Source organism: Chiloscyllium punctatum, chromosome 48 (assembly GCF_047496795.1).
Source record: "Chiloscyllium punctatum isolate Juve2018m chromosome 48, sChiPun1.3, whole genome shotgun sequence".
Classification (NCBI taxonomy): Eukaryota; Metazoa; Chordata; class Chondrichthyes; order Orectolobiformes; family Hemiscylliidae; genus Chiloscyllium; species Chiloscyllium punctatum.
In genome coordinates, this window is record NC_092786.1 from 57,411,480 (window position 1) to 57,435,105 (window position 23,626).

General features: G+C 42.8%; 1 protein-coding gene and 1 pseudogene across 1 annotated transcript in view; one reads left to right on the plus strand and one right to left on the minus strand.

The window, feature by feature from the left end:
* The window catches only part of adamts7 (a disintegrin-like and metallopeptidase (reprolysin type) with thrombospondin type 1 motif, 7), a 197,422-nt gene that overhangs the window by 26,629 nt on the left and 147,167 nt on the right, over window positions 1-23,626 (plus strand). The window contains exons 4-5 of the mRNA XM_072565316.1: window positions 12,254-12,450; window positions 18,003-18,086. Of these exons, the coding sequence (XP_072421417.1) occupies window positions 12,254-12,450; window positions 18,003-18,086 (281 nt within the window). The remainder of the gene's footprint in view (window positions 1-12,253; window positions 12,451-18,002; window positions 18,087-23,626) is intronic.
* On the minus strand, window positions 14,568-14,676 carry LOC140469177 (5S ribosomal RNA; annotated as a pseudogene).

A 23,626-nucleotide genomic window follows, 5' to 3' on the forward strand; every position in this document is an offset into this window, starting at 1 on the left:
TGCATGAGAGAGAGAGTGAGTGTGTTTTTGTGAGTGAGTGCATGTGAGTGTCAGTGCGCATGAGAGAATGTGTGTTTGCATATGTGTGTGATTGGTAGATTGTGTGCATAAGTGTGATGGAGTATAAGCCTGAGAGGATGTGTGTCTGAGTGTGTGTGTGTGTTTGTGTGTGTGTGTGTACATGCATGTTTGCGCAAGAGTGTATACAAGCACTCACACATACTCTTACATACACACTCACACAGACCATTTCTCATACCCACACACATACAACCCCACACACACTCACAGCCTTATACTTGATTACGCTGAAGCACGCACACATGCAAACACACATTCTCTCATGTGCACTCACACTTACACGCACGCACTTACAAAAACACACACTCTCTCATGCACACGCACACACATATAGGTCAATGGGATGCATTTGCATTTGCAGAATTGTATTTGCTGATACATTCTACTGTGCTCAAAAAGCATACAACCTACAGGCAGTCAATCCGTCTAGCATTTTATAAAGTCCTACTTTGTAAATAGAACCAGTCTGACTCAAGATTGGGATACAGACAGACTCTAACCTCGCATCTTTAATTCATTGTCTGAGCTGAATTGTCACCTTTTTTTATAAAACCTTAAGTTATCTCGAGAATGTGACTTAAAAGAAATTCTGGGATTTATATTTTAGCAAACCAAAACCTGCAACCCATTCTAAAAGATGAAAGACTTAACAGCAATCTAGGTTTGTTCAATATATCATTTCAGTTGCGTGAAACTGTAATATTTTGCTATAAATTCTGTGTCTTATGATCCTGCTCCACAACTACCTGAACAATGAAGGAGCAGCGTTCCGAAAGCTAGTACTTCCAAATAAACCAGTTGGACTATAACCTGGTGTTGTGTGATTTTTAACTTTGGTTAACAAAAGAAAAGAAGTTTTGAATTCTAGGCTCTTTTCAGCAATGTTGAATTTCTAATGTATCCTTCAATTGAATGGAGGTCCTGCTCATACCTCACCTGGAGAACTGCACTGTAATTGGACTCTAAATCCCATGAGAGAGAGAGAGAACATGTATATTCATCAGAACAATGCAGATAAAACATGCAAAAGTGGAACTGAAGATGAGATAAGCCTGGGGATGGCATTGTGGAGAAATATACATGTGGGGAACGTGGCTTTTTGCATGTCGACCATTGCAGTACTGATGGCGGAAGTGAGGACTACAGATGCTGGAGATTAGAGTCGAGAATGTGATGCTGGAAAAGCACAGCAGGTCAGGCAGCATCTGAGGAGCAGGAGAATCGACATTTCATGCCAAAGCCCTTCATCATGAAAGGACTTTTACCCGAAAGGCCAATTTTCCATTGCAGTACTGATGTCTATCTTTAAATGTCACCACCGCATTGAGTGGGTAATTTTAACTTGTCATAACCGTTGAGGAATTGGGGGAGGTGGTGCTCAGATCCCAGCCCACATTTAAAACTAGGAACCAACTGGGTCCCATTGGGTTGCTTCCAGACAGTTTGTTTAAAGTGAAGCCCTCACTGCACCAACTCACATCCCAGTGATGTCACCATATGGTGCAAACTGACCCTGCAGTGGCAAAGTAGCAGTCTAATAATTGTATGCAGGGAGTTAAGTGGATTTAGTATCAGAGGTTTAAAAGTGATTTAATCATTTTTGACTGTAGTCTACAATTCACAAGTGATGCTCCTCTCACCCCCTCCAGACCCTTTGTGGTTTTGAACAGTGATGTGAATTTCAGTCAAGTCTATGACTTTAATAGGATAGTTACAGAAGCTGATAGTCACTCTAGGGAACTGCAAACTGAGGGGTGTGAGATCAGATTGAATTTCACTAGCTTTCCTTTTCCATTTATTTGAGGCCAGACTTTGTAACCTCTAAATGTAGTTCCAGATGGAATATTGTGACACCAGCTTTAATATGCCAATCCTAACGTCGTGGGATGAGGGCACTTTCATTTTAATGTGAAGAAGTAATAGTTAGGGGAGATGATAGAGGACTGAAGAATTGCAAACAATACACCTTTCTTTAAATAAAAGTGTGTAATTATCAACCCAAAACTACAAATTCCATGGCAGGAAAACATTTAGAAAACATAATCTCCAACAAAATGAACAGTCACTTGGACAAGTATATGTGGAATATATGAGTAAAACCAGAACGGATTTCATAAACACAAATTATGTGGAACTAATATATTGTGTTTATACTGTCATACAGCCATACAGCATGGAAATAGACCCTTTGGTCCAACTAGTCTATGCCAAACATAATTCCAAACTAAACTAGTCCCTCTTGCCTGCTCCTGGCCCATGTCTCCCCAAACTTTTCCTATTCATGTACCTCTCCAAGTGTCTTTTAAATGTTGTAACAGTACCCACATCCACCACTTCTTTAGGAAGTTGATTCCACACACAAACCACCGTCTGCGTAAAACATTTACCCCTCATGTCTTTTTAAAATCTTTCTCTTCTCACCTTAAAATGTGCCCCCTAGTAATTTGATAGTTTTCTTTGATGAGCTAACAACATGATGCAGGTGATGGAGTTGATGTAGTGCGTTGCAGGTGATGTGATGAGTTTCATGAAGAGCCGCATCATGGATTTATCAGTGAAGTAAAGCCTATGGAATAAAAGGAACAAGGGCAGTGGGGATACAAAGTCTTCTTCATATCGGTGAGTTGTTAAAGCCTGTGTTTGAGTCTGGAGGAAGATTTACAGTGGAATTCTTCAGGAATTAATACCAGGACTACTGGTTTTCTTCATATCTTCAAGCTTTCTTCAAGCTTTTTGAGCGCTGCTCTGTCATCAGGTGAAGGATATGACCTTCAAATAAACCTGTTGGACTATAACTTGGTGTCATGTGACTTCTGACTTGGTCCACCCCAGTCCAACACTAGCACCTCCACATTATGAAAACATAAGCACACAGTTTTAGCAATAAAGCAGAGGTTTCTTGCACAAAAGAAATGAAGAATAAAATCGAACAAACCAAACTATTTACATAAAATTTTCAAAACACATGGAAAAATACAATCCTTACATCATTCTTTTACAGTATTCAGACTCCACAAAGATGATTCCCTTCTGTATCACAGATAGAGTTTGATTTAGCTGTGGCTTGAAAATCTATTTTCCTCTTCCTGGAATCTTCGTAACAACGGAGCTTAGATTTTCTCAGCTTCAGATACTTTAACTCAATACCTTTTTGAAGAAGTAACAAAAAGGATTGTTGAAGGCTGAGCGTGGATGTGATCTATATGGAGTTCAGTAAGGTGTTCGACAAGGTTCCTCATGGGAGACAGGTTAGCAAGTTAAGATCTCATGGAATACAGGGAGAACTAGCTGTTTGGATACAGAACTGGCTGAAAGGTAGAGGACAGAGAGTGATAGTGGAGGGTTCCTTTTCAGACTGGAGGCCTGTGACCAGTGGAGTGCAACATGGATCAGTGCTGGGTCCACTACCTTTCATCATTTATATAAATGATTTGGATCTGAACATAGGAGGTGTGCAGGTAAGTTTGCAGATGACACCAAAATTGGAGATGTTGTGGACAGCAAAGAAAGTTATCTCAGAACACAATGGGATCTTGATCAGAGGGGCCAATGAGCTGAAGAGTGGCAGATGGAGTTTAATTTAGATAAATGCAAGGTGCTGCATTTTGGAAAGGCAAATCAGGGCAGGACTTCTACACTTAATGGTAAGGCCCTGTAGAGTGTTGCTGAACAAACAGACCTTGGAGTGCAAGTTCACAGGTCCTTGAAAATAGAGTCGCAGGTAGATAGATTAATGAAGAAGGCATTTGATACACTTTCCTTTATTGGACAGAGCATTGAGTATAGGAGTTGGGAGGTCATGTTGCGGCTGTACAGGACATTGGTTAGGCCACTTTTCAAATATTGTGTGCAATTCTGGTCTCCCTCCTATCGAAAGGATGTTGTGAAACTTGAAAGGGTTCAGAAAAGATTTACAAGGATGTTGTCAGGGTTGGAGGGTTTAAGTTACAGGGAGAGGCTGAATAGACTGGGGCTGTTTTCCCTGGAGTGTCGGAGGTTGAGGACCTTATGACCTTATAGAGGTTTATAAAATCATGAGGGGCATGGATAGGATAAATAGACAAGGTCTTTTCCCTGGAGTGGGGAGGGAGCAGAACTACAGGGCATATATTTAGGGTGAGAGGGGAAAGAAAAAGTCACCTAAGGGGCCAACTTTTTCACGCAGAGGGTGATGTGTGTATGGAATGAGTTGCCAGAGGAAGTGGTGGAGGCTGGTACAATTACAGCATTTAAAAGGCATTTGGATGGGTATATGGATAGGAAGGTTTGGAGGGATATGGGCCGGGTGCCGGCAGGTGAGACTAGATTGAATTGGGATATCTGGTAGGCATGGATGAGTTGGACTGAAGGGTCTGTTTCTGTGCTGTACATCTCTATGACTCTGTGAACTCTGGTCTGAATAAAAACCAAATGAACTGCAGATGATGTAAATCAGGTACAAAAATAGGAATTGCTGGAAAAGCTCAGTAGGTTGACCCAAAATGTTAAGTTTGATTTCTCTTCACAGATGCTGCCAGACCTCTGCTCTAAAACTCTAAAACTAACGTCTTTGCACTGGGGTAATTGAATTCTTAACACTTATAAACCATCTCCTTTCTTTATTTCACATGTCCAGCTGCAGCCAAGACTCATGCAAAACTATCAAACTGAAATCCTAAATTTTTTTTTTTCCCTTTCACTCTCAAACCTTGATGTAGACATTGGGAGGGGAGTATGTAAGTTTGTTCGCTGAGCTGAAAGGTTTGTTTTCAGACGTTTTGTCACCATACTGGGTAACATCATCAGTGAGGGTGTCTGGTGAAGCGCTGGTGGCAGGTCCTGGCTTCTTAAGGTGGGTAATGTCATTTCAGGTTCTTTATTTCTAGGGAAGGTAGATGGGATCTAAATTGATGTGTTGGAAGGGAAAACAAAATTCAAACTCTACAACTCCCCAAAATGAGATGACCAAAATAATGCTGATGTTTGGTCAGTACAAGGGTCATATACACAAGCTCTGTTGTTGATGCTTCTTACCAGGGGCATGTGAGACCCAAATGTTCTTCATTTTCCTTCTGAAATTGCTTTGGGAAAGCAAAAATGGTCAGAGATCTCTGCCAGGCTGCATCAGAAATAGTAACTGAGCAGCTATGAATGACTCTGTGTTAACATGTTAGGATACAATGTAACACTCTGTTTTAAATGCAGTCAGGAATTATGTTCACTACTTAAAGGGGCCTGACCTCCAAACAAACGGGGGGTTCTCAAGGCCTTGTTAATTCCTGACTTTATATTAATGGTGACTGACCTTCACATTGTTTTGGTGGAGTCCAACTCAAATCTCCATGAAGGTTCCCAATGGACATGGTACTGAGGATAGTTTATCCCTGGCTTATTGTCTGGTCAAATGTTTACATCTTTATTTAAATTAGACTGAATTAGCGTTATATCAATGGCTGCAGTTTACTAATTGGAGGCTGCACTTCCAAGCTATTGGTCTTCCCACTGATCTACAGAGTGTTGTTTGAATGTAGTTCATGGTTTTGTTTAAACACAGTGATCAGAGTTAGATTTTAAGACAAGAAAATTAGTCAAGTAATGTAAACCACACGTTAGTGAGTACACACACTCACTTTTGTTCTCACACACACAACACTCATTCTCTTATTTAAACACATTGGGGCAAATGTTTGTGTCAAATTGGAAAATGGGTGAGAGGGAGTGGGATACCTCTTTTACATTTCATTATTTCGAATGCCCCCACCAATCTACTTTCATTCTCCCTTACATTCCAGCTCAGGTAATCTCACATTCTTTCTGAACTCTCTTTGTGTGCGCACTGTCTCAGACACACACACCCTCTTACATCTGGTTCTGGTACACACACTCTCACATTGCCCTTTACTTTCCATTGTGAATGGGCTCACACATGACCTCACATACACAGTCTCACACGTAATCCCTTGAACACAACCATTTTGACTTTCCTATGGGCGTTCTGTCAATCCTCTGACAGACATAGGCACCAGATATAAAACACATGCTCAGTCCCACAACCCACCAGCACATTTGGGCACAAACATATTCATAAACACATTGAAATACTCAAAGATGGTCAAGCAGAATCACAGAATGACTACATTGAGCATCTCACTTTAGTTCCATTTTCTTGTCAACTTCCTGTAACTCTGTACACTCTTCTTGTCAAACCAGTCAGACTGCCAATTGAAAGCCTCCAGTGTACCTGCCCTCCATCACCCTCTCTGACACCACAGTCACTCGCTTCATGAACAAACTGTTCCTCATATCATTCCCATTTCTTCTGTTTTAACCTTTGCCCTCTCATTCTCATTCATTCTGATGAAGAGTCACCGGATCCAAAACATTAACTCTGCTTTCTTCCAATAGCTGCTGCCAGACCTGCTGAGTTCCCCCAGCAACTTTTGTAATAAAAGTAGGCTATTCAGCCCATCCATGTCCACTCTGCTACTCATTGAGATCATGGTTAGAAGGGTTACACCCAAACCGTTGACTTCTCCACCTCCTGATGCTGCCTGGCTTGCTGTGTTCTTCCAGCCTCCTGCTTGTCTACATTCAATGAGATCATGGCTGATCTGGTAACCCTCAACTCCACTTTCCTGCCTTTCCGTTGCTTCTATTACTGATTAAAAATATTCTTATCTAAGTCTTTATTATCTTTAATGACCCAGCCTTGATAACCTTCTGTGGTACAGAATTACTCTCTTGGAGAAGAAAATTTAATCATTAATTCAAATAGCTAAAATTATTTGGGAAGTCATGTTGAGGTTGTACAGGACATTGGTGAGGCCTCTTCTGGAGTACTATATGCAGTTCTGGTCGCCCTGCTATAAGAGGATATTAATAAATTGGAGAGGGTTCAGATGTTGCCAGGAATGGAGGGTTTGTGTTATAACAATAGACTGGATAAGCTGGGACCTTTTTCACTGGAACGTAGGAGATTGAGGGGTTAACTTATTAGGTTAATAAATGGGGCATAGATAAGTTGAATAGCAAGGGTCTTTTCCTAGGAAGCATATTTTTAAGGTGAGAGAGGAAACATTTAAAAAGGACATGAAGGGCAACATTTTATATACAGAAAGTAGTTAGTGTCTGGAATGAATTGCACAGAGGAAGTGATGAATGCAAAAACAGTTACAATGTCTAAAAGACATTTGGTAAGTACATGAATCAGAAAGGTTTGGAGGAGTATGAGTCAACTGCAGACAAGTGGGATTAGTTTAGTTTGGGACAAAGATCGGGGTGGACTAGTTGAACCGAAGGGTCTGTTTCCATGACGTATGACTGTATGATTCTATATTCTTAGTTGCATTAGAGCTGTAACGAATGTTAAGAATTGTCACATAATTAATTCACCAAAATTTATTCTTGAACTCGTGAGGAGTATAAGTTTGGTGATCCTGCAATCTTGTTGGGTCTTTGGAGTGAGATAGGATTTGTAACCCTTGAATCCCTGTCCCTCTCAGAGTGCTGCATCTGCAGATTTACTGTATAAGTTTTACTGGTGTGAATTACTCCTGGTGTCACAGTTTAGCAAACCAGAGATCACGTGAAGTGCTGGAGTCATTACAGTTGGTCTCAGGGTTGCCAATGGAAGGAGGAAGGCAGAAGAGATGTCACCTGAGGTTCCTGATACCGAAAGTTGGTCGCTGCTTGAAAGTTGTGCACAGAGTTACTGACTCCTTCTTTGCTGTGGAATAGTTTCTCGACATTCACAGTCGTGAAGATTGAGCAGCAATTGCGGGAAGCATCAATGAACAGCTGCTACCTGTGGTACAGACTTTCAGGAATTGATTAGATTAGATTCTATACAGTGTGGAAACAGGTCCTTCAGCCCAACAAGTCCACAATGACCCTCCGAAGAGCAACCCACCCAGAACCATTCCCCTACATTTATCCCTGACTAATGCACCTAACACTAGGGCTTTTGCCCGAAACATTGATTTCGCTGCTCGTTGGATGCTGCCTGAACTGCTGTGCTCTTCCAGCACCACTAATCCACCTAACACTACAGGCAATTTAGCATGGCGATTCACCTAACCTGCACATCATTGGACTGTGGGAGGAAACCGGAGAAAACCACGCAGACACAGGAAAGAATGTGCAAACTCCACACAGACAGTTGCCCGAGGCTGGAATCAAACCTGGGACCCTTGTACTGTGAGGTAGCAGTGCTAACCACCGTGCCACCAATTATTAGAAGAATGAAGCACAAAAGGAAGCCATGCAGCCCATTGTTGCAGTCCTGACTCCTTGAAAGTGTTATGTGTTCAGTCCTAGACAGTGCATTCCAGATCACAATTCACTGCATCACTTTCTCTCCTTCAAACCCCTTTGCTTCTTTGCCAGTCTCCTTTAATCAGTATTGCCCTGGTTATCAATATTTCTGCCCTTGGGAAAAGTCCTCTTTCTTTAACTCAATCAAACTCTTCATGACTTCAGCACAGCTATCAAATTTTCCCTCCAACAGTTCTGTTTCTCCATGTAGCCAATGGCCTTTATCCCTGGTACCAATCTGATGCATGTCCTCAGAACTATCTAGAAGGAGTTTTTTGCCCCTTCATGTGTGTGATGCCCCAGAATTGGACAGCATATTCTAGCAAGGACTAAGCCAGACTCAGAGACAAGCAGAGGGTCAGATCTTTTTAACAGAAATATCAAATACAACATCTGAAAAGGAGATCTAGTAAATTGCCAGTTTTTACAAGCTGTTTCCCTGAATTAAGTTTTCACGTTGAATTTTTCTCTTTGCTTTCTGTGAAAGCACCAAGGCTGTGACACTACACACTGGGGGGAGGGATAAGGTCATGTATTTTCAAAGGAGGAGCTAATCTGAATTAAAATAAATAGCCTGGAAGAGTTGAAAGAATTTTCAGGCAAAGTCATTAAACATTAATGACCTGAGTACCCCACTGTCTCATGTCAAAGCCTGAAGCTGCTGATGCTTTTGGAGACTAAAGCAGAAAGGAATGTTACACCAGAAATGTGAAATGAGTCAAGTGCAGGTCAGTGACCTGGCCAGAGTCAGTGAGTAAATCTGAAAAAGCACTTCATCAAATGGGCCCGAGCATTAACGCTTTGAGAACTGGAAAGCACAGCATATGATTTGCAGTGACGCTGGTTGTTTTTTCAATATATTTTGGTCCACAAGACATTTCTGTAGGGACTAACTGTTTAAAAGGTTATGATATCTCAGACTTTTTGCAAGCAGTCTGGGTTCTGTAGTTACTGATGTTACAGCACATTACACAGCAATGGCTAACTGACTGAAGGTACAAACCTGACTCAGCGGCATTGGGACAGTGACTACAGACAAGGATGGCACTTTTATAACAGAATGCTGCGGTGTCACATTACTCTGTTAAAGGGACGGGCCAGTCTCAGGGTCTGGAATCTAAACCATAATATAACATATGCTGTCCTCATTCTCAATCGTTCAGCCTGTTTTCTCTGAGCAGAATTTTAACTTGACATAAGGGAAATGGTTTTCTGTGAGTTTTTCTCTGTCTGTCTTTGCCTGCTCCTCTTTGTCTCTCTCTGTCTCTGTCTTTCTTTCTGATTTCTCTCAGTGTCTATCTTCTGTCTCTGTCTTTCTCTTTTTCTGTCTGTGTCTCTGTCATTGTTGTGCTGTGATTGCTCCCCATGGTCAGATTTTACACTTAAACAAACTTACAATATTTTTGAGTGACATACATTTTGCAGATATACGATATATGCCATGTTAACTGTGTAGACAACTTGAGGGATTGTGGAGTTGATGTGTGGGTGACTTGATATGGGAAATTCTTTGTTTTTATATCTCTATTTTAAATTTCTCAAAGTCCACATGGGAAATGGGAACTGTTGAATATAAACTTGTCACACTGCATTTACAGCCTCCTGCCAGTAGTGGTGCTGCAATGTCTCCACACAATAATTACTATTTTAAAGGTTTTAAACCTTTTTTAAACCGGGTGGCACGGTGGTACAGTGGTTAGCACTGCTGCCTCACAGCGCCAGAGACCTGGGTTCAATTCCCGCCTCAGGCGACTGACTGTGTGGAGTTTGCACGTTCTCCCCGTGTCTGCGTGGGTTTCCTCTGGGTGCTCCAGCTTCTTCCCACAGTCCAAAGAAGTGCAGGTCAGGTGAATTGGCCATGCTAAATTGCCCGTAGTGTTAGGTAAGGGGTAAATGTAGGGGTATGGGTGGGTTGCGGGTCGGTGTGGACTTGTTGGGCCGAAGGGCCTGTTTCCACACTGTAATGTAATCTGTAATCTGTAAAGGTGAGCATAGGAATTGCGCACAGAGGTAAGTTTTTTTTAAACTAACTTACATACATAGAGTGAGATGGGGTTCCTCCTTTGTTTTGATCTAATTAAGTAAAACTATTCTTGTGTTTTCAGAAAAGTTGAAGATTTAGGACTAACTTAATCGACATTTTTAAGGATTCTGAAAGGAATTGATATGGTATAGTGATAGATAATTTTTTTTCCTACTGTTGAAGAATTGAGAGCAGGGAATTTCGTAGTCTTAAAGTGAGAATGATACCATTTAGGAAAAGATTTGGGAAAAAGGTCTTCACACCAAACATGGTAGCAGTGTAGAAATCCCTCCCACAACAATCATCAATGGTAATTCAATGTATCATTTTAAATGTGTGATTGATTGTTTTAATGTGAAATGGGGAATTAAGGGAGATGAAGCCAAGGAGCAAACCATCTGCCCCCTTTAAGGATGAGACCACATTGTTGTGGACTAGGCCAGACCACTCAAAACATTCTTAAGCAGGCAGCCCAGACCATAACTTTACAATCTGTTTTGGTAATTGTACAGTGCAAATTACCAGGAGTAAGTTAACTAGGTTGACTGTGAGGTTTTTAAAACAGACAAAATTTTTATTGACAAAATTACAGAATGAAACACAAAGAACAGAGTAAAGCACACCTACAGAACTCAGTCTATCCAAACTAAACTTAATTATGCTGTTTTGAATGTAAACAACAGTCCCAATGAGCAAACCCCCTTAAAGACAGTAAAAATGGAACAAAGGCTTACAGATCGAGGTTAGAAGGGCAGAAGGAGAGACAGTCTAGCAGCCTGTTTCCACACAGTTAATAATCACACAACACCAGGTTATAGCCCAGCAGGTTTAATTTGAAGCACTAGGTTTCGGAGTGCTGCTCCTTCAGCAGGTGGTTGTGGAGTCTAAGATTGTAAGACACAGAATTTATAACAAAAGTTTACAGTGTGATGTAAACCTGTTGGACTATAACCTGGTTGTGTGACTTTTAACTTTGTACACCCCAGTCCAAAACCAGCATCTCCAAATCATGTTTCCACATAGCCCATTGCTGAACCGCTAACTCAAGTTCTGAACTAAACTGCTCAACTGGCCACGCCCCCTTGACATATACAGGTTACTTCTAAAACATAAAAGCTTTGGCCTGAAGTCTCATCTATTTACGTGTAAACAAAAAGGCCTCCAATACCCCTTTTGTCTCTGTACCAAACCCAGCCATTTCGGAACCTGAAATGTTTCAGGACCCTTCCGAAAGACAACCAAGGACTCGGTATCCTTGAGAAAAGGAACAACTTTTAGAAAAAAAGGAACCAGATTTGTGACAACACCTCCAAACTTGTGCTCGGTTTCAGAGTTCCCTTACTGAAGCAAGGATGTAAATGCATTGGAAGTGGTTAAGGGGATGCTTCCTGGATTGATACCTGGAATGAGTGGGTTGTTTTCTGAGGAAAGATTGGACAAACTGAGTTTGTTTCCACTGGAGTTCAGGAGAGTGCGAGGTCAACTGATTGAACTGAATAAGATCCTGAATGGTCTTATCAAGGTGGATGGGGAGAGGATGTTTCCTCTTGTGGATGGATATTTATAAAGATTAAGGTAAAGATGAAGATGAAGAGTCTCTCATGTAAGACAGAGATGAGGATTTATATTTTCCTTGAGGAATGCATGACTTGTGAAAGAACTCTGCCTCAGAAGATGTCAGTGGTGAAGCCACTGAGGTGAATATTTTTAAGGCAAAGGAATTAGAGGTTCTCAGGGGAAGATGGGAACAGGAAGCTGATACAATATTATTAAATGGTGGAACAGACTCAAGGAGAGGAACAGAGAGGAGTAACTTTGGCTCCACTAAAATTATCTTACTTTTCATCCAATGTTTAGATTCCATGAAGAACCTGCAGTACTTGGAAAAGAAACGGGAAAAGTGGGAAAAAAAGAAACAGCGAAGGAGACGCATCAAACAGCGCTCGATCAGCAAGGAGAAATGGGTGGAGACTCTGGTGGTGGCCGATTCTAAAATGGTGGAGCACCACGGCAGTGAGAACATTGAAGCATATGTCCTCACCGTGATGAACATGGTCAGCAACTCATATTTATTCAACTCCTCCATTTGGGCAGCATGGTGTCATTCTGTTGAGCACTGCTGCCTCCCAGTGCCAGGGACCTGAGTTTGATTCCAGCCTTGGGTGACTGTTTGTGTGGAAGTTGCACATTCTCCCTGTCTCTCTCGGGTGCTCTGGTTTCCTCCCACAGTCCAGGGATGTGCAGATTAGGGTGGATTGGCCATGGGAAATTGCCCATAGTGTCCAGGGATGTGCAGGCTAGGCGGACTTGCCATGGAAATTACAGGGATGGGGTGGGTCTGAGTGGGGTACTCTTTCAATGGTCAGTACAGACTCAATGGGCTGAATGGCCTCTGCCAACACTGCAGGGATTCAATGATTCTAAAGCTTCCACAAACAGCAGTGCAATCAATCCCCAGATAATTTATTTTAATGATATAACTTGAGAGCTAAGTATTCTGTAGGATTCCCCAGATCCACTTTGAATTGTGCCAAGCAATGATTTTACATTATCTGAGAGGACAAACAAGAGCTGGTTTTAACAGCTTAGTCTGAAAGCTGTGCCCCAGACAACACCGTACTCCCTCTATACTGCATTCAGAATGTCAGCCTGGATTACACATTCCAGTCACAGGAGTGGGAACTGAATCAATAGCCTTCTGGCCCTGACCTGAGGATACTACCAACTGAGTTACACCAAATTCCTATTCTGCGATTGGAAATTGAATAACGTTTATCTTTTCTCATCACTTGGAAATCAAAACCCTAATATTAGCTGTCATATATTTATCAAGAAACACTCTAACCCGTGAGCTCAGTCCCACAGGCTTTGGGCAGCTGAGTGTTGCTGTGACAGCACATAATAATTCAGGAGATATTTGCAACAAAAGCAATTTAAAGCATCAACTGGACATTTTGGGATTTATGGCCCACACAATATGTTTGGCTTATTGCTGAGTTATCAGTTTTCTAATGAAAGTTAGTTCAGTCAAGAGAGAGCTAAAAGGAATGTGAGGAAACTGGGTTGCTCCTCAGCACAGTCTAACAATATTTTCTACATCTACCTGAGTAAAGTCTCTTCCAAAACACGGTCTTCCAACAGTGCAGCACTCCCTCAGTGGAAACATCAGCCTGGACAACTCTCTGCAAACCTCTTATTAAGAGCTTAGAGTTCTACCAACTAAACCACGACAGATGCCCATTGTCTAATTTGGAAATTTTGTATTAGAGTGTCATCATATTGCTGTTTGTGGGAGCTTGCTATGCATAAACTGATTGCTGATTTTCCCATGTTACAACAGTGACAACAGTTCAAAAGTATTCAGTGGGTGCTCTTCGGACATAAAAGAGGCAATTTAAAGAAAGGATTTTCTTTACCTAGTGACAGAATGAGGCACTGCTAGGGAACAGATACACAGCAAGGCTCCCTGTACCTTATTCCGAACAAAAGGGCCCATCTGCATGCTTGGAAGAGTATTGACTATGTAGCAGTGTATCAGCTCCATTTTATAGCGACCAGCTCTTCTCTCTTGTTTCTATTGACACCAATCCCAATTCTTTCCCATGCACCATTCTTCTCCTATGAGCCTTGACAATGAGTGTCTCCAGGACATTCGAACATGAGTGGCAGTATTGTTCCTGTCCTTCACTGATGTTTCAGCAATGTGCAGCTTTCAATGTTATTTGTTCCCATCACTGACCCTGAGTGAGAATCACAAACACGCTGTTTATCAGCTCAATCACTGACACTCATAAAAGCTTCCACCTTAGAAGGAGGCCATTCAGTCCATTTGTGCTGGCCCTTTGAAAGATTAGATTAGATTACTTACAGTGTGGAAACAGGCCCTTCGGCCCAACAAGTCCACACCGCACCCGCCGAAGCGCAACCCACCCATACCCCTACATCTACCCCTTACCTACACTACGGGCAATTTAGCATGGCCAATTCACCTGACCTGCACATCTTTGGACTGTGGGATGAAACCGGAGCACCCGGAGGAAACCCACGCAGACACGGGGAGAACGTGCAAACTCCACACAGAGAGTCGCCTGAGGCGGGAATTGAACCCAGATCTCTGGCGCTGTGAGGCAGCAGTGCTAACCACTGTGCCACCGTGCCGCCCACTTTTAAAAGCCTACTGCCCCTGGTATTCCCAGGCAGTCTCCCATCCAAGTACTAACCAGGCCTGAGTCTGCTTAGCTTCTGAGATCAGGCGTTTTCAGACTAGTATGGCCGTAGGCTGTACAGGACATTGGTTAGGCCACTGTTGGAATATTGTGTGCAATTTTGGTCTCCTTCCTATCGGAAAGATGTTGTGAAACTTGAAAGGGTTCAGAAAAGGTTTACAAGGATGTTGCCAGGGTTGGAGGATTTGAGCTATAGGGAGAGGCCAAACAGAGCTGCTTTCCCTGGAGCGTTGGAAGCTAAGGGGTGACTTTATAGAGGTTTACAAAATTATGAGGGGCATGGATAGGATAAATAGACAAAGTATTTTCCCTGGGGTCGGGGAGTCCAGAACTAGAGGGCATAGGTTTAGGGTGAGAGGGGAAAGATATAAAAGATACCTAAAGGGGCAACGTTTTCACACAGAGGGTGGTACGTGTATGGAATGAGCTGCAAGAGGAAGTGGTGGAGGCTTGTACAATTGCAATATTTAAGAGGCATTTGGATGGGTATATGAATAGGAAGGGTTTGGAGGGATATAGGCCAGGTGCTGGTTGGTGGGACTAGATTGGGTTGGGATATCTGGTCAGCGTGTACAGGTAGGATCAAAGGGTCTGTTTCCATGCTGTACATCTCTATGACTCTATGACTCTATAACTCCATGCCCTGGCTTTTTCCCCAAAACACTACAAAATGTTCTTTTTCAATATTTATTCAGTTCCCTGTCAAAAGTCACCCTTGCATTTCCTTCCACAGTGCATTCAGGATTCTAACAACTTGCTGAAGAAAATGCGTTCTCTTTATCTCCGCCATTTTTCTTTCAGCCACTTTTCCTGACTCGGTGTCTGCCACTTACTGATCCTTCTGCTGCTGGAAACTTTCTCCTTACTTATGCCATCAAAAACCCTTTGTAATTTGGAATGTTTCCATTAAACCTTCCCCTGAACCTTCAAATCTCTGTGCCTCAAGTCTCTCTAAGGAACTGAAGTCCCTTGTCCATGGTATCATTCTAGTGAAACTGATATTCCATAGGTGGCATGGTGGCTCAGTGGTTAGCACTGCTGCATCACAGCGCCAAGGACCTGGGTTCGATTCCAGCCTCGGGTGACTGTCTGTGTGGAGTCTGCATGTTGTCTGCACCGCTTTCTTCAGGGTGCTCTGGTTTCCTCCCACAGTTCAAAGATGTGCAGTTTAGGGTGGATTGACCATGCTGAATTTCATACTGTGTCCAGGGATGTGCAAGCTAGGAGGGTTAGTCATGGGGATTACAAGAATCTCGTGGTTCTGGGTGGGATGCTCTTAGGAGGGTCAGTGTGGACTCAATGGGCTGAATGGACTGCTTCCACACTGTAGAGATTCTGTTATTCTAACTCTCTTCTACACTGTCTCCAAGGTGAGGAATCAACATCGACAACTGCCAAATTAAAGCTGAATTCTGAGCAATGTCAAAACCAGCTAATATTGTGTCACCCGTCTTTGTTGCAAAGCTGGAAAAATATCTCAGAAGAAATAGCTTTGAAGGATACATAGAGCCAGAGGTAACCAAGTGTTCGAGGAAGCCAGATGTTTCCTGTTGTTCTGAGAACAGATAAAGCAGCAGTCTGAATTTGAATACTGAGATGGTCAGAGTGAGGGTAGGTATTTGGTAACTGACATAAGCGATTATGAAGATCTTTGTTAATCCATCTCTCAGGGAACTGAGGAATGAGATTGGCTATGCAAAGGGCCCGAGTCAAGTTTATGTCATAGAGTCATAGAGATGTACAGCACGGAAACAGACCCTTCAGCCCAACTCGTCCGTGCCACCCAGATATCCCAATCTAATCTAGTCCCAGTTGCCAGTACCCAGCCCATATCCCTCCAAGCCATTCCTATTTATATACCCATCCAGATACCTTTTAAATGTTGTAATTGTACTAGCCTCCACCACTTCCTCTGGCAGCTCATTCCAGCCACATACCATCCTCTGAATGAAAAAGTTGCCCCTCAGGTCTCTTTTATGTCTTTCCCCTCTCGCCTTAATCCTATGCCCTCTAGTTCTGAACTCCCCCACCCCAGGGAAGAGCCTTTGTCTATTTATCCTATCCATGCCCCTCATGATTTTATAAACCTCTATAAGGTCACCCCTCAGCCTCTGATGCTCCAGGGAATACAGCCCCAGCCTGTTCAGCCTCTCCCTATAGCTTAAATCCTCCAACCTCGGCAACATCCTTGTAAATGTTTTCACCTGCACTTTTATCCCGATAAGGAAACTGAATTGCCACTTTACGACAGTGTTACCTGCGATTGTGAAAGAGTAACGTTGCCTTTCCATTGTCTCCACCCCAATCTGCTGATTGGCTGCTTCCAACCCAATACCCGTGGAGATGGGAGTTCTAATGAGGTCATCCAAATTTTACTATTAATTTAGATATGGAGCTGGAAACTCAACTCTCTGGCCATTTTTGTTTTTAAATTTGTTCACCAATCTTTACTGCACATCCCTCTGTGAGGTTGAGGAGGTGATGCTCAGTCTGCCTCCTGAATCGATGGTATTCCTTTGATGGTCTTCATTTTTTCCATCCCTAAACTCTGGAATTCCCTCACTAGGCCTCTCCATGTAGTTCTCTATGTAAGACACTCCTTAAAGCTCATCTCATTCGCCAAGCTTTTAAAATCTCCTTTTTATTTTCTCATTAATATCTCCTTTTGACTGGATTTTATGCTCCTCTCACTAGCGGTGTCTTGTAAAGTCCGACAAGTGATCTCCCCAGTCCTGACTCTGGTGAAATCCATCCCAATTAGCGTTATGCCTGATTCCCAGTGATAATCTCCATTGGGCACTGCCTGTAGTTCCAACATTGGCCACCACTCCTCCTAGATGCTGTCAGCAGAAATCCTGCCTCTGGCAAATTAATGGCCAAATGATTGAGAGGGGCAGTCATTCCTCCTTGGGAGGTATCCTTGACTATCTTTTGACGGTGGGGAGAGTCAGGCAATATTACATCCTGAAAAACCCAATCATTTATGTGACTCAGTCCCAAGCTTTGTCTGCTAACACTTTGGTGAAGTAACTTTGGGTATCTCACTCCAATAAAGCTGCTATATTAATGTAAATTTTTCTTGTTATAGAGGTTAGCTCATTGTAGACATTGGTCAGCTCAGTTGACTGGATAGCTGATTTACAATGTAGAGTGACGCTAATACTGTGGGTTCAATTCCTGCAAAGCTGAGGCTATCACGAAGGATTTATCTTCTCAACTACTCCGCTCACCTGAGCTGTGGTGATCCTCGGGTCAAACCACCACCACACCCCTCTCTATCTCATGAGAGAGCAGCTCTGTGGCAACTTTACTTTTGTAGGAACGCCACACGTTTCTGCTTACTCCTCTCACCAGCTCAATATCTGCATTTATTTCTGCAGGTCGCGGGGCTGTTCCGTGATGCCAGTATTGGGAACTCTGTGAACATTGTCATCGTTCGTCTTGTGCTGTTAGAGGAAGATGAGGTGAGAAACAACATTGGATTGAATCAGGGAAACAGTCCTCAGAATTGTTCCAGTGCAGATGGAGGCCATTCATCCCATCATGACTGCACCAACTCTCCAAATGTGCCATTCCCTGTCATCTTCCTGAAACCATACAATTTGTTCCTTTTCAAATAACCATCCAATTCCTTTTTGATTTGCTCTATTGAACCTACGATCTCAGACAGTGTGCTCTGGAGCCCATCACACATGGTGTCAAAAAGGATACTACCCTTTTCACTTTTGGTATTTTTTACTAACTACTCAAAACCTCTCATTCCTGATCCTTTCCGAATGGGAATATTTTGTATCTATTTACTGTGTCCGTACCCCTCATAGTTTTGAATATGTTAATCAGATCTCCTCTAAGTTTATTCTCGAAGAGCATCAGTTCCATCCTTACCGAACTATTTTCAGACAGGAAGTTCCTCGTCCTGGGACTTGTTCTTGTGTTTCCTCTCTGGTGCAGGGTCAATGGGCTGAGGAGTGGCAGATGGAGTCTAATTTGAATAAATGCAGGTGTTGCAATTTAATAAACTAAACCAGGGCAGGACATATTCAATTAATGGTAGGGTGCTGGGTAGTGTTGTAGAACAGAGAGACTTGGGGGTTCGGCTACAGAAATCTTTGAAGTTTGCGTCTCATGTAGACAGAATTAAGAAGGTGTCCAGCGCACTTTCCTTCATTGCTCATGTTGAGGTTGTGTGGGACATTGGTGAGGCCTCTTCTGGAGTACTGTGTTCAGTTCTGGGTGCCCTGTTATAGGACGGATGTTATTAAGTTGGGGAGGGTTCAGAAAAGGTTTACCAGGATGTTGCTGGGAATGGAAGGTTTGAGTCACAAGGAGAGGCTGGAAAAGCTGGGACTTTTTCACTGGAGGTTGAAGGGTGACTTTACAGTGATCTATAAAATCATGAGGAGCATAGATAAGATGAATAGAAAAGGCCTTTTGCCTAGGATGGATGAGTTGAAAACTAGGGGACATAGTTTTAAGGTCAGAGAAGAAAGATTTAGGAAGGACACGAGGTTCATGTGTGGAATGAACTGTCAGATGAAGTGGTGGATGCCAGTACAGTAACAACATTTAAAAGACATTTGAATAAGTACATGAATAGGAAAGGTTTAGAGGGATGTGGGCCAAATGTAGGCAAGTGGGACTAGTTTAGTTTGGGAAACTTGGTTGGCATAGATGAGTTGGACTGAAGGGTCTGTTTCTGTGCTTTATGATTCAATAGACAATAGACAATAGACAATAGATGCAGGAGTAGGCCATTCAGCCCTTCGAGCCTGCACCGCCATTCAATATGATCATGGCTGATCATTCCCAATCAGTATCCTGTTCCAGCCTTATCTCCATAACCCTTGACTCCACTATCTTTAAGAGCTCTATCCAATTCTTTCTTAAATGAATCCAGAGACTGGGCCTCCACTGCCCTCTGGGGCAGAGCATTCCACACAGTCACCACTCTCTGGGTGAAGTAGTTTCTCCTCATCTCTGTCCTAAATGGTCTACCCCGTATTTTTAAGTTGTGTCCTCTGGTTCGGCACTCCCCCATCAGCGGAAATATGTTTCCTCCTGCCAGAGTGTCCAATCCTTTCATAATCCTATACGTTTCAATCAGATCCCCTCTCAGTCTTCTAAACTCAAGGGTATACAAGCCCAGTTGCTTCAGTCTTTCAGTGTAAGGCAATCCTGCCATTCCAGGAATTGACCTCGTGAACCTACGTTGCACTCCCTCAATAGCCAGAATGTCTTTCCTCAAATTTGGAGACCAGAACTGTACACAGTACTCCAGGTGTGGTCTCACCAGGGCCCTGTACAGCTGCAGAAGCACCTCTTTGCTTCTATACTCAATCCCTCTTGTTATGAAGGCCAGCATGCTATTAGCCTTCTTCACTAATTGCTGTACCTGCATGCTTACCTTCATTGACTGGTGGACAAGAACACCCAGATCTCTATGAACAGCCCCTTTACCTAATTTGATACCATTGAGGTAGTAATCTGCCTTCCTGTTCTTGCCACCAAAGTGGATAACCAGACATTTATCCACATTAAACTGCATCTGCCATGCATCAGCCCACTCACCTAACTTGTCCAGGTCACCCTGTAATCTCCTAACATCCTCATCACATTTCACCCTACCACCCAGCTTTGTATCATCAGCAAATTTGCTAATGTTATTGCTGATACCATCTTCTATATCATTTACATATATTGTAAAAAGCTGCGGTCCCAGCACGGATCCCTGTGGTACCCCACTGGTCACTGCCTGCCATTCCGAAATGGAGCCGTTAATCACTACCCTTTGTTTCCTATTAGCCAACCAATTCTCTATCCAATCTAGTACTTTGCCCCCAATACCGTGCGCCCTAATTTTACTCACTAACCTCTTGTGTGGGACTTTATCAAAAGCTTTCTGAAAGTCCAGGTACACTACATCCACTGGATCTCCCTCGTCCATCTTCTGAGTTACATCCTCAAAAAATTCAAGAAGATTAGTCAAGCATGATTTCCCTTTCATAATGGCCTTCATACCCTTCCTGAAGTGCGCACCCAGAACTGGACATAATCCTCCAGCTGAGGCTGACTCATTGTTTTGCACAAGTTCAGTATAACTTCTGAAAACAAACACAGAGAATGCTGGAGAAACTCAGCAGGTCTGGCAGCATCTGTGCAGAGAGAGAAATACGTTGATGTTTCAAGTTGGGAATGGAAGATTCTGAAGTAGACTCATACTGACTCGAAATGTTACATCTGTTTCCCTCTCTGTTAGATACCATCAGAGCTGCTGAGTTTCTTCAGCATTCTCTGTGTTTGTTTCAGATTTCTAGCATCTGCGATATTTTACATTTCTTAAAGGAATTGATGTTTGTCTTTAAATATGCAGCTCAGTTGAATATTCAGATAGTCACCGCTGGCAACATGTTGTATGAGCTTACAGTGCCAACAGCTGATTGGGAAGATTGCTGACATCATTCTCTTATTCTGGCTAGGTCCACAGGGTCTCTTTGGTCTGAAGTGTTAAAGAGAATTCACCTGATGCTCTAACAAAAAGAGGTTCTTGTCTTAAACAAGTTGTAGTTTATTGCACAATTATATCAGGTGCAAGATAAAAGAGTAACTTTGTCTCTCAGGAGAAAGCAGCCATCTTGAATGGCACTTTGTCTGCTACATTCAGCATGCACTCCCTCCACCACAGATGCTCAGTCACAGCAGCATGTACAATCTACAAGACGCTCTGCAGAAATTCACCAAGGCTCCTTTGAGAACATTACCTCAACCTCCTAAAAGGACAAAGGCAGTAGATGTATTGGAACACCCCTGCTAGCAAGGTCCCTCCATGTCACACAGCAACCTGACTTGCACAAGTACATGAGGAAAAGGAACAGGAATAGGCCATTTGGCCCTTCAAGCATGCCCCACTATATAACAAGATCATGGCTGATCTGCCCCTTTTTAATGCAAGTTCCTCTTGGCTCTCAAGTCCATTATATTTCAATAATCCATCGACTCTCTCTTTAAATACTTTCAGTAATCTGTTCTCCATCATTCTCTGAGGTGAAATATCCAAACGTTCACTAACTCCTGAGAGAAGAATTACCTTAGCCTCTCAGTTTTAAATGAAAGTCTCCTTAAGAACTTTATCAGCCGTTCCTTCACAGTAACTGGGTCAAAATCTTGGAATTCTCTACCTAGTGGTATTGTGGGTCAACTCACAGCACACGGACTGCAGCTGTTCACCCCCACCTTCTCCAGGTTAACTAGGGATGGGCAATAAACGCTAGTCAAGCAAGCAACACCCATGTCTCATGAATGAATAATGTAAAAAGCTAAGGTAGATATTGTTACAAAGGCTTTGAGGAGACCAAGGTGACAAGGGTGGCTTTCTCGAGATTAGAAGTTGTTCAGCCTTTTCCCAACCAACTCCCTTACGACACTATCAGTTTGGATGGAGTTTAATGCGGTCTTCAACATTAACTCTTTCAGAACCATTATGTTATGCAACAGAGTTTTGATGAGAGTCATTGATCTCGATGAATTGAGGGTGATTTTAACCTTAGCAGCTCTGGCAGGATTTTGGTGTAATTGCTGTTTTAATCTCACTCAATATTAACCTCAATGAAGAGTAAAATTCAGCCAGGGCGTGAAGCCATATTGCTCCTGATCCTGTCAGTTCCTTAGAGCAATGTCCTCATTCACAGCAACTCTCACTGACCTACAGTGGTTCTTACTCAAGCAGAACTTTGATTTTAAAGTTCTTTTCCTTGTTTTCAGATCCCTGAATGACTTCCTTTCTGCTGTCCCTATAACCTCCTATAGCCTGTTAGCCTTCCACAATCTACACACTCCTTCAACTTTGACTTCATGCACATTCCTGGTTTAATGCATCATTGGCAGCCATGCCTTGAGTTGCTGAGAAACATGCTGGAGGCAGGTTCAATTGAGGCATTCAAGATGTCAGTTGATGACCATTTGGATAAAAATAATGTGCAAGGGTATGGGGGAAACAGCAGGAAATTGGCACTTTAAAGAGGGTGTGCAGGCGTGATGGGCTGAAGGGCCTCTTTTTGCACTGTAGTCTATGATTTAATAATTCTGTCTGGGCCTGAAGCTCTGTGATGACCTCCCTTCACCTCTTCCTTCCTTTGGGTCACTCCTTAAAACCCTCCCCTTGACCGATATTTGGCCATCAGTCCTGATAACTGTTAATGTGGCTTTACTGCCAAATGCTGTTTAATAAAACGCTTGTGAGTCATCTTCAGATGTTTCCCTGTCCAAAAGCTGTGGTATCAATGGAAACAGTTCCTTTGTGTTTGTCGCAAACATTTGAGGCACTTTGTTCACCCTTGCTGTAAGGCTTGACATTCAAAGGAGGCCATTTATTCATTTTTGCTTTTCCCCTCTTCAAATTAATATGAAAGCACTTGGATACAGTATTGAAGATAAAAGTAACATGTTGGCAAACAGGAGGCAAAGGCCAGTAGTTTCTAAAGCTTTGCTGGAGAGCGTTCAGTACGACTTCAAAGTGAAGTTTCAAAGGCCTTTGTTAATTGTTGCAATTTATTTCAGAGTTTGTCACAGATTCGATGATCTCTGTCTCTAGGACACTGCAAGTGTCACGGTCAGTTTAATGGGTTCATTGTCATCTAGCTGACATTGTTACTGGGGCTTCAGGGAGGTCACACAACTGTAAGCTACTGGGCACGACTGTGTAGAAACTCTCACCTGTGATGCTCCACATGGCCTAACCAGACCGACTTGCATAGGTGATCTGTAAGGGATATATTCTGATCCTCCTGGATCCTGTGTAAATCCTAACACCAACCAGCTCCCCACTCCCCCCACTCCCCACTCTCCCCTCAGCGACCCCAGTAAATACCAACACACTGCTGAGAGGGAAAGGGTCTGTAAATCCTAGGTCATGTGAAGGGACCCCTGCTATATACTGACTTCTTGTGTCCACTGACACTCTCCCAGCGATGACCTGTAGCTACGATCTTCCAGATTATAGTAACACATT